This window comes from Pundamilia nyererei, unplaced genomic scaffold (genome assembly GCF_000239375.1).
Source record: "Pundamilia nyererei isolate P.nyererei 1_Seehausen unplaced genomic scaffold, PunNye1.0 scaffold00184, whole genome shotgun sequence".
Lineage (NCBI taxonomy): Eukaryota > Metazoa > Chordata > Actinopteri > Cichliformes > Cichlidae > Pundamilia > Pundamilia nyererei.
In genome coordinates this window covers 331,927-343,465 of record NW_005187585.1, presented here as the reverse complement: position 1 = coordinate 343,465, position 11,539 = coordinate 331,927, and the positions used below count along the sequence as shown (strand labels likewise).

General features: G+C 40.1%; 2 protein-coding genes across 3 annotated transcripts in view; one reads left to right on the top strand and one right to left on the bottom strand.

The window, feature by feature from the left end:
* The window catches only part of LOC102204158 (EGF-like repeat and discoidin I-like domain-containing protein 3), a 9,062-nt gene extending 5,822 nt beyond the window's left edge, over positions 1-3,240 (bottom strand). For both annotated transcript variants that reach the window (XM_005746834.1, XM_005746835.1), the window contains exons 1-3: positions 2,974-3,240; positions 879-1,004; positions 667-798 (exon numbers count right to left, since the gene is read on the bottom strand). In XM_005746834.1, coding sequence (XP_005746891.1) covers positions 667-798; positions 879-1,004; positions 2,974-3,049 — 334 coding nt within the window. In that variant the 5' untranslated portion in view covers positions 3,050-3,240. The remainder of the gene's footprint in view (positions 1-666; positions 799-878; positions 1,005-2,973) is intronic.
* A 2,352-nt stretch (positions 3,241-5,592) lies between these two features.
* The window catches only part of LOC102203876 (abhydrolase domain-containing protein 2-A), a 14,838-nt gene continuing 8,891 nt past the window's right edge, over positions 5,593-11,539 (top strand). Inside the window, exons 1-4 of the mRNA XM_005746833.1 lie at positions 5,593-6,020; positions 7,000-7,077; positions 7,738-7,953; positions 10,640-10,815. Of these exons, the coding sequence (XP_005746890.1) occupies positions 7,745-7,953; positions 10,640-10,815 (385 nt within the window). The 5' untranslated portion in view covers positions 5,593-6,020; positions 7,000-7,077; positions 7,738-7,744. The remainder of the gene's footprint in view (positions 6,021-6,999; positions 7,078-7,737; positions 7,954-10,639; positions 10,816-11,539) is intronic.

The window sequence follows — 11,539 nt, the reverse complement described above, 5'->3', positions numbered from 1 at the left end:
ACACACACACACACACACACACACACACACACACACACACACAAAACCCATCCTAAGTTTGGCTTCCTTTTTGTTATTTTCTCATGCATTTGCTCCACTAATAATCCTCATGTTTTAATGCTAATTTTACAAGCAAACTTGTATTGGATTCTGCTATGAGGATATGACTGAATTCACTATTCATTTGACTGGGATAAAATAGATGCAATGTTGACCCTGTGTGAGAAGCATCTGCATGCTAAGAGACTTGGAGTGGTCTTTTACTAATTAGCCAAAGAGAATAACCACAGAAGCCACTGAATGGGCTCCTTTCATGAAGCTGCTGAGCGGACTACACATCCCTTTCATTGCCGAAGATGTGACCGGAAGAAAAAACTCCTTGTGTTAAAACTTCTAGAGAAATCTGCTGCAAGTGGAGCTTGCTACTGTGTTTTTCACATTTTTGGGTAAGCTGTTCTCTAAAAAATACTACTTTAAAAAAAATTTGAATGCAACCTTTTCCTAAACGATAAATCTTTTATGTCAACATTAAGTGACCAGAAATTGTTTTAAAATTCATTGAATAAGGAGTTAGATGTCCTCTGGAGTACAGCAAGTAGTCTTATAGATGCACAAGACAAAAAGGGTTCAGTTCAGGCTTTTGACTCATAGCCAGAAGTAACTTACTGATCTGGCAGTGCACTCCCTTAAAGCCGGGCTGGCACTTGCAGATGTACTCATTGAAAACATCTCCTCGTCTGGTCGGAGCGATGACCTCGCAGGACCCATCGTTCTTGCAGGGGTTGGGACTGCAAGGTCCTGAAGATGGAAAAAGAAAGGTGTTAATTTCGGTACGTGCTTCGGTGCTTTCCCACCAGAATTTTCCTTTTCAGCTCTACCTGTCTCTGTCAGGTTACAGGTGTCTCCACCAAAGCCATCGGCACAGATGCAGATGAAGGGTTCCTCTCCTACTCCAGTCACGCATGTTGCTCCATTGTAGCAGTGATTTACCTTACAGTAGTCAGCTGAGTGAAAGAGATAAAGGAAAGGCAGTGCAACGATTATTAGTATTTACTATTCACACCGCGGCTGCACATGCATGCATCCACTGCAAAAAGCACACATTTCTATAGTAGATAGTGAAAAAAAAACAACAAAAAACAAAACAAAAATTTGTCATTTAATTGTTTATCTATTAATTAATTACTTGTTGTAGTATGAACGGCCTTAATCAGCAGGAGAAGCTCCAAACCTCCAAAATATATGCCCTCCTTTACATTGTTCAAACCTGCAGAGCGTGCCAAATTGGTGTCTTTGGCAGATAATTCTAGTTCCCAGGCATTATGTTTGATGCCCCAGGTCTAAAAGATGGTATCGCTCAGCACTACCAACTCAATATAGCACTGCATTTCCCAAAGTTCAGTTCTATTGCAGATAATGTATGGTAAATGGTTGGGTACAGCCATCAGGTGTATCTAAAGAGTAACACAGAGATCTTTCCCTGGTGTTGCTGGAGTTTCTGCCCTGATCAGTGCTCCTGCAGTTTTTGCTGGGAGGCACTGAGTCACACATCATGCCTGGATTGTGTGAAATGATGGCTCAGACCTCAGTGGGAGCGGCAGGACAAAAGCTTATGAGTCATACGAGATCTCTCAAAGTTACAAAACCTTTACCTCATTATGTTTGTTTTCTTTTTCCAGTCTATTGACTGAACAGCAGCAGTCACCATTCAAACTGTGAGCAGCTCCAGGTACAACAAACTGCAATTTACTGGCATTTTGTTTGGCAGTGAGGCCAAAACCCTACGTGAATTATTCTTGAATACAGCACAATCTATGTTTACCAAACTATTCGCCATGAAAACGGATCAAAACAATAAACACATATTAAATAGCCCAAAATACAGTGGAAATGTGACTCAATATAAAGTTTTATGTGGTTAAATTCTCAAAAAGTATAACCTGAATAAATGCTGGAAAGTGTCTAAGGCTGTGTGAGCTGGAAAACAGCTGTTCCTATGATGTAGCCACTGTCTTTATGAGCCAACCTCTGACAGCAGAATGTGTTTATGTCCAGGATTAGCTGGGTTTTCCAGAAGCATGCGGATCTTTGAATAACAGACTAGGTACACAGCATGACAATACAGCAGCTCAGGGGTGGGACAGGATATGCACCACACCTAACAGACAGGTGGGACTCTGAATGTACACAACCACCATGAGAACAAAATCACATTTGCATGTTGAACTAAATTTAGATCAGTGGACAGCTGCTTCATGTGTGCCCCAGACAGGAGCACAGATGGCATTAATTTCCTTTCCATCTGCACCAAATCCTTGTGAGTCCAGGTAGATGTCCACAGAGACAACTAAAGGGACACCTGTAAGTGTGCCTGTGAGAATAATGACATTTCTAGAAACACTGTCCACTGAGAAAGGGGAAAACAACCACGAGAAGTGTTCACTACTGCAAGTATCGCTTCTTGTACAATGATCACTGCTCAGAATAGAGCTTAGTAATAACAGAGTATCACGTGTAATAACAGACCGGTCTCACATTTAATCACCTAGTCTACCAGGACAATAATGAGCTCACATTATCATAGGCATACGTCTACATTGACTGCTTTCAGGGGGCAAAAAAGTGCACAAAACTGAATCCTAAATGCTTAAGTAAGAATAGTAAAAATACTTGAGATATTTAGGCTACTGTTGTACATCTGCTGTTTTCTTTTCGCCCTGCATTACGTTGATTTATGTGAAAAGGAAAAACAAAAAGCAATCAAAGTAGGTCACTTCACAGTGAATTGACAATATAATGGGGAAAAGGGAAGCAAATGCCATGGAAAATACAACAAACAGCACCAGAGTCCCCTTAAGGAGAAATGGAGTCTAGTGTTAGAGGCAGAGACCTGTCAACAAAGTAAACTTTTAAGTTCTGCGTTAACGCAATATTCCGCTTTGATTCGTGTCGTTTATTCAAAAGGAAACTTACCTGTAACTGAATGCAGGCAAAGCAGCAGAGCAAATGTTCCTACATACGCTGGGGTTACATTTCCAGGACGTTTCATATTTGTTTTAGCCTTACTTTGTCCCGGGGGTTGTTTGTCCGGAAAGACGCGCTACCTTTAAAATTTGAATACCAATGCGGCTTTGAAATGCAGTCGGAAATATCGCAATTCTGACTAAAACGCAGATGAAGAGCCGGGTGATAAATGGGAGAGCTGAGATTTTCGCTAATACCCGAGTTAACGACGTGTGACGTTTTCTGGTGGGCGGAGAGAAGTGAGGAGGAAGTCCTCTGATATTCATTCATGGCAGTCTGTTCGCCACTTCTTTCATTATTTTTACTTCTTGTTGACTTCAAACTTACTTACTCCTACATTTAAACAAAACAACAAAGAACGAAAACAAATGTATTTATGTGCTATGGTGCTGGTCAATTTTTTAAATTGACTTTATGCATTCTAATATGCCTTACCATTAAAGGCATTTTCCACTTTAATTTTGTCTCTTCATCGTGAGTTAACTTTTATCTAAAATTAACTGAAAGTCGTTGAAAGGCATCAGTCAGCTTAATTACCTGTTATTCAACTTCACAGTGCACCCTAAAATATTTGTACGTTGAATAACTTGTTTTATTGTGAGCATGTGAAAGCACCACTACCCCCTCCCCTTGGCCAGATTGACAGGTTAGGCTGAGATTTGAATTAGCCCCAGGGATTATATACTGGAAAAGAAAACACCTGTAGCATAGGGTACTGTGCAAAAGTCTTGAGCCACACCTCACTTCTTTTTATTTCCCTTCCAACGAGCCAGACTTTATTTAAATTCTTCTTTAACACTGGCCTATAAATCATTCAAGTATTTAAAACTCCCTAACTCAAGAGATGAGCCAGTGTTGTGTCTACACACGACATACAACTTAGTAAATAAGCAATTTTAATCGTATCTTTATGTTACTAGCAGCCTGCTTCCTATTTCTTTAGCTGAATCTAACCAAAGATAGCGCAATTTGACAGAATTTTTGTACCAAATCAGCAATTACTGAAAAGCTATAAATTACAAAATGTAGTAAACAATCCAAAGAAGAGCTTTGAATGTTCTTAAAGAAGCCTGGTGACGTATTTCTGGAGAGTGTTCAGGCTGTGTTGAAGAACAAAGATGATCATAGCATATATAAACTTTCAAGCTGGTTAGAATTGTACATATTCCAGTTTTTGCCTTGTATACTGTATTTCCATGTATCTTTGAAAATGTTTCAATAAACCAGTTGGAAGATATTTCTAATTTTCCCAGAAAAATGTGAAGAAATTAGGGAGGGCCCAAGACTTTTGCACAGTACTGTAAAATTACATGTAAACATGCAGTTGGAACATTTTGCTGACAGGATCTTTTGTTTCCCCCAACATAAAAGAAACGGAGGGATTTAACAAGGGATTTAACAAGTCTAAATTAAATCCTCGTGGGAAAACTCGACTGTTTGGTGGCAGAGCAGTCACACTGCAGAAATCAAACTGATCCAGATCTGATTATTACCAAATATATAATAGCCATTATTTATTTTTAAGTAGTACTTAATACTAAGGGTACTTATAACTAAAGTGACAAACTACATTAAAGCCAGTGCCTCTTTCGGTTGCCTGCCAAATTAATAGACGGCACAAGGAGATTAAACTCTGTCTCCATCTAGTGGATATCAAGCTGCAATTGCAGTGGGGACATTAATCTTATTAATATTATGAAATTATCTTGACTCTTTTAGACTCGTAATCCCAAAGATCCGATCAATAACACAAATATATAACTTTGCATAAGCAAATATAAATAGCATCTTGTAAATGCAGACAATCTATGCTTTATAGTGAATTTTAGAAGAAATTGTGTTAAAGTACAACACATTATGTTATATATATAGCGCAGTACAGATGTAATTTAAAGCGAAGGCATGGGAGTTGTAGTGATTCAAAGTGATAAATTAAAGCTATTAAAAGTTGTAGACTGGCTGTGTTTAATTGGCAAGCAAAAAATGACCATTCTAGATCTTCCAATCACCTAACATGTCCTCCTGATAATTATCTTTTTCATAGGCTCTTTGACAGGGAATGTTATGTTGTCCTGTCACACTGACCTTCAGCGTATCTATGACGAGGGCTTGACCTGTAAATAGAAGCTTGGTCATTTAGGTCTATCATCCCCCGTGTTTACCTGAAATACAATTAAATGTAATGTGTATAGTTGTATTTCAGCCTAATGTGTTGTTGTGAATTTTACGCTTACGTTATATAGGCTACAGCTTGTCGAATGCTTAAAGCTTCACGATGCAAAAAGGTGCAAAGGTGGGCGTGACAGCTGAGAGGATGCTGTAATAACCATCACAGAATAAATGGGAATTAAGTAGTTAAATTATAGAATAACAAATTTCCTGAAAATAAATATTCACGTTGCTAATACTGGTAGAACTAGAGAACGAGTAACCCAAAGTTATCCGCTATATGCTGACATCATTTAGCTGTCAACAGCAGCTAAATGCTAATGTTGCTAATAGACCGAGACATGCGCAGAAGAAACTTTATATAACGGTTTCAGTTCACGTTTTTATCACGTTCGGGAGGGACGGTATTGGCTGTGTGTCAGATACTCTTAGCAGAGATGTATCTCCTCAGAAAATCATATAAAGAGGTCAAATATTGATAGAGATGTCCGAACGCGTATTTAGGCTAATATGTAGGACATATATAAACCACCAGTAGTGTAATGTGGAAAATTACATCGCTGAAGGGGCGTGGAAAGTTATTGGCCTTAAAACGTCATCGCAATTTTATCCAATGGGGGCTTCGTTATGCAAATGACAGATTCTTCTAGGAAGTGGGATCCCATCGCTGCAGTCGCTACTTCAGCTATCTTCGGTTCTGTGAGGGCGAGCTGGACATCAGGCTGTCATGCTTTTATAGACACGTTAAACAAAAGAAAACCTGCGAACATAAATAAGGCCTGCCGCTTTTAAGAAGCAAGCAACTGACCCACAGTTTTCCTGCTGAGGTAAGTACGCTGGAGATGCGACTGTTGCTATGTCCGGTTTGGTCCTCAAGTGATGCTGCAACATTAAATCGATTATTAGCGGTAGAAATGAAGGCCGTTAAAACATGTATGCTCCGCTGCTTTTTTTAAGGACTAAAACGATATCAAACTACGGCTAGGAAGGGCAAGGCGAAGCGGGGTCTTAATGTGGAGCTACTGCGGCAAATTCTGGTGGGTGGGTAGCTAATTCGTCCAAAAGGCGACACGGTTTTCATTTTCAGGATCGGGAGTATGGGAGGAGGACCGTTGGCCTGCTCTTAGAAAGCTTTTATCGTCCAGAAAAGCCCACGTTTCTCGCTGGGTTAGCTACTTGATGGAATCTGTGTACCCCTGTGGCTGTTAAGGTGCGTCTCAGGATTGTTGTGAGTCGTGACAAAGACCAGAGAGTAAAATTAAAGCTGTTTACACCCCGTCTCTTGGCATTAGTTGTATTAATGTGTCAGATATACTCTTTGGATTGGTTTCCAGTGAAAGACACGGGTATTAGTGGGGTTATTTTTGAAGCTATTTTTACACGCCTTTTGGTGTTAAGTTTGTTTACACGTGATGGCTGTTTAATTGCCTTACTTTTTAATAAGGTCTAATAAGTCTGAGGCCGACTTTTCGTAAGTGTTACATTTAGGTTTTCTGGAGGCAGCGTTATAACTTCCTGTCTGATATTGACAGTCTTGGTTATGGCAACAGGAACATGCTAGAAAATAAGTACAGCCGACAGGTGTCTGAAAGAGCTTAGGACACCAGTCAAAACTAAAATATTTAGATTCATGAAACTTAAAAAAAGAGGATGTGTAATCGTTCAGCAGTTACTTACCATGCAAATTAAGTGGTGTCATTATTCTTACTTAATTTTAGATGAAACTTCTGTTTAAGGAAAAAAGATAACTTTCTGATACTGTACAGTGAAGGTCTTTGTGTGTGTTTTGCTTTATGTGCTTTTCAGGACCACATCACTGTGACTTCACATTTCTTTGGACCTTTTGAAACGAATTTTCATTGGAGGCAAACTTGAACGTAAAATGTAAGTATATTCGTTTATTTTAGCTTTCAGATATGACTGTTTCTGTTTATGTCAGTTTGATGTGGCTGCCTGGTAACATCACACAAACATTTGCGTTGCACATCAGTGATCAGAACTTCCTTTTTTCTTTGCAATAGAAGGCATTGAGCCTCTTCTGTGCCCTTTATAGTTTCTGTTTGTTTACCTATAATTTCACACCTGTGGAGACTTTATTAGCTGTGAACATTAATACATTTAATAAATCTGCTAAAATGTAAATTTGTGCTGGCACATTACATTGGGAGAAATGCTAGTCAGGATTCACCGTGTCTGCTATATGTAATGATTTATTTAAAGCATTGTCAGCACCTCTATCTTCTATGCAGCAAGGCTTCCTATTGGCACAGTTTAAGCTGTAATGTAATTACAGGGAGTGTATTAAATAACCAGGTTTGTCTTATCTGACTCTGCTTTATCTGAGTTCCTTTGAGTTTATATTCCCACAGATGTGTTGCTGCAGGACACCTGAAGAATATTTAATTAATTAATTTCTTTAAAGTCCATTGTTAATCCCTAGAACTGGGGGGAAAAAAACATTGACTTGTACAAGCGATGTCTTTTTATATTAAAATTCAGTTTAAAAATGGAGTTCTGCATTTATTGGCTGCTTTTGTTTTCTAGAATAATCATGAGCGCCCACGAATCCGACGTGCACACCATCTCTCCCGAGATGCCAGCAATGTTTGATGGCATGAAGCTGGCGGCGGTGGCCACGGTGCTTTACATCATTGTCCGCTGCTTGAACCTCAAGAGCCCCACAGCACCCCCGGACCTCATCTACCAGGACACTGCTGTCAACCGCTTCCTCCTCAAGTCCTGCTCTCAGTTGACCAAAGAGTGAGTTGCTTTCCTTTCTCTCTGTGCATGTCTCTTTGGAGGTTGCCACGGCAACGGTGCAGCAGCAGTGAAGGTAGCGGTTTGTCTGGCGGCGGTCCCAGCTATCGTCAGTGCTCCTAAGTGTGCCACACGTCTGTACCACAGCCTTCCTGTTGGCTCTTGCATGAATTAAACATGAGTCTGTATTTTTGGGGTTATCTCAAAGGTGCATGGAGTTTGTTGCACTTGCATTATAAATAAAGACTCATTCACTGCAGGGTAGGAGGATTTGCATTCATGATGATGCTGGTCTCACATTCAGGGTAACTATGATGACTGCTATAATTTGAATGTTTCATCTGAGCTCATAATAACTGACGCAAAGCAGTCGTTCCTGGACCATAACAGAACAAGGCTTTGCTGTGAGCTTTAAACCAGGTTATGCCTCAAACTTCCTGTAATTTTGCTGGAAACACACTCCCTTGAGTGGGAATTGTATACTCAGTTGTGTTTCCTTAGTGAGCATCTCTCCACCTCTTGCTTTGACACTCGACAGGAACTTTCAGCTTCGTAGGGCGAATCTCTCGAAGCACCCTCGAGTGTCAGCTTACATAACGGGTGGTTACTGAGCCCTTTGCCTTTCAGCTGCAGGGTCATTGAATCATAAGGCCGCACTGATGCTTACATCTGTGTCTAGTTTGTTATTATTCCCTCCTGAACAGCCGTATGCTCTATGCTTAGAATAGGAAGATGTCTGTCCCAGTGTGTAGTTTAGCAGAGATGTTTTTATCTTCATTTTTGTGAAGTCACGTTTGTAACTCGTGACATCCTGTGTTGTTGCATAATAAATCGATCGCACAGTGGAAAGTATAAGAGGGGTGATGTGAGGTGAACAGCCTTTTTGTTTGGCTGTGTTTGGAGACAGTTGAATAGGGTTTAGGATAACATGCAAAATGACAGAGCGTGCTATTTATTATTTCATTATTTGGCAGAAGTCGCAGTCTGATTTGCTTCAGGTGATTGTCCAGGATATTGCAAAACATTGTAGAGCTTGTTTTCCTATTGGCCAGTATTATACGTGTGTGTGAATGTGTGTGTGTCGCTAGCATCTGACAGTATGTGGTGTATAGAAAAGAAAAAAAAGCCCAATGAACATAAAGACTGATAGCATGCAGATTAATACAATTACCATAAATGACATGAGTCATTTTGGACTTTGACCAGGACTTCGGGTCTTTGTTTTATCAAGCCACACAGACACATCCAGTTCCTTTTTTCTGTTATCTAATAGCTACAAAGGACAATAGCACAGTAACTGTACATACCCCAAGAAGGTTACACTAGTTATCCCAATTCAAAAAGAGATTGGAGCCTGTTACATTTGATATAGAATTATTAAAAAGGATTTCTCAAACTTTATCAGTTAAAAGCAAAGGAAAACTGATAACAGCATTATTTTTATTTTTTATTGTCTTGATGAACTCAGCTACTCTGGTGTTGCGCTTCCTGTCCACATTATAACAGTGAGGTCATCCTCTTCCTGTAGCCATGGATTAAGCCAGCAGAGTACCTTCTAGAACCATGTGGTAAAACTTTAACTACAGTGCACCCTGGAGGCGATCACATTATCACTAAATGGCAATAGTCGGTTTTGTGGCAGATAATTCTCTTATGTAAGACTGTATTTGTTAATTAAGTAATTGTTAGAGCCACTGTAAGAGTTGAGGAAACATTAGGTTAAAGAGCTTGTGCAACTGTTGATGTAACTGAAGCCTCGACTCTCGGCAGTCGCTGACTGTCGTCGTGTTTTGGGCTGTGCTGTACACACAGCTAGTGTCCACACTGCAGCTGTGCTTCAGAGTTATGCTGGTCTTGTTTATCCGATATAGCTCGCTACCGAGTTTTGTCACGAAACTATTCCACACAGCCTTTTATATAGCTGAAGAAGTGAGAGAGTGCCTTGAATGCTCACTAAAGTGTTATTAACAAGCACTCAACCAATATAGTTATCACTGTCGAAACGCTGCGTTTGGAGATCTAGCCTGTCTTTAACTCAAATGTTCCTAAATATCTTCCTGAGTCACTTCAAAATCTTCCATATTGAATAATACTTTTATGTCAGCCAATCCCATTTAAACGGCTGAAGCATTATATGAAAAGCACGGTGTTTTATCTGTTCCTGTCGCCACTGTCGTGATTTTAAACCTAATATTTTACCTATAATATGTGATGAAATAGTTGCAGTGGCAAGTTGAAGACGTTTCTCTGTGTTAGTTCACACTATTTTGCTCTCGGTGTGGAAATGTGATAGTGATTCATGATAATGCCCGGTGTCTCAAAGGAATGTTACATAAGCTAAAGACTCAACTCCTACAGTTAACTCCTACAGAAGTGTCACTGGAATGCAAGCGCTGGTTCTGCGAATAACTTTACAAAACATAGCTACACACTAGTGAAACGTTGCTGTCTGTTGGGTCCACGTAGCAATCTTTAAATGTCTTGAAAAGAGATGTGACTTTGTGTGCAAACTCTGTGCTTGAAAGTCCTGTCTCTGTCATAAACCAGAAATGCAAAAAGCATGTGCTTCAGATAACACTGTGTTGATCTTGTGTCTGAGCATTTGCCCTGCCCTTGTACTGTCCGTTAGGCTGAGGGCTCATATTTCGAGACCAAATTTAACAAAGGAATGCAATTTTGTGTTTTCCAGGTACATTCCTCCATTACTGTGGGGTAAGAGTGGTCACCTCCAGACGGCACTGTATGGTAAACTTGGTCGGGTGAGCTCGCCTCACCCTAGTGGAATCAGAAAATATTTGCCCATGCAGGATGGGGCGACTGCGACCTTCGACCTCTTCGAGCCGCTGGGGGATCATCGGACAGGAGGTGATGCATTTGATCAGGATCGGCTTCTTATTAACCAACATTTCTATGCAGTTGTATAGAACAGGGGCAAGAGAAAGCACATTCATCACAGCTATATACAGCACTGCCTGAGCTCAGCCATTCTTGGGATGCCAGGGGTGGACAGCTCTCCTAAGATCATTTCACAGCATTGGAGGTGTGGGCTAACTCAAATCTTCAGTGAGGTTTCATTTGTTGAATGCAAGTTTTGTTGAAGTAATCGACCTTCTGGTTCTGATATTTTTTCCAGCTCTACTGTGTGAATTTTTACGTGATGCTTTACAAGGGTGAACACTTTTTCTTGCCCCTGTACATTGCGTAGTTGGATCTTTACTGTCATGACAAACATTAAAATCTAATATATTATAGTTCTTAGTTTCATACTGTAATTCTGTTGCTTTACATTATAATTCTACTACTGCTACTTCTGTCTAGTCCGTTCATGCCACACCTAATGAGTGTTTGTCAGTCCTGGACGAGGGATCCCTTCTCTGCTGATCTTCTTGAGGTTTCTCCCATTTTGTTGTTCCTGATAAATTTCTTCAATATTCGATTCGAGGGTCAAGAATAGTTAGAGGGTATCACAAGAAACTTTGGCCCCTGGGAGTTTTTATATCAGAATCAGAATCAGAATCAGAATGGGGTTTATTGCCAGATGTTGAGGTTTACAACATTAGGAAATTGCTGCGGTGCTTCAGTGCAAACA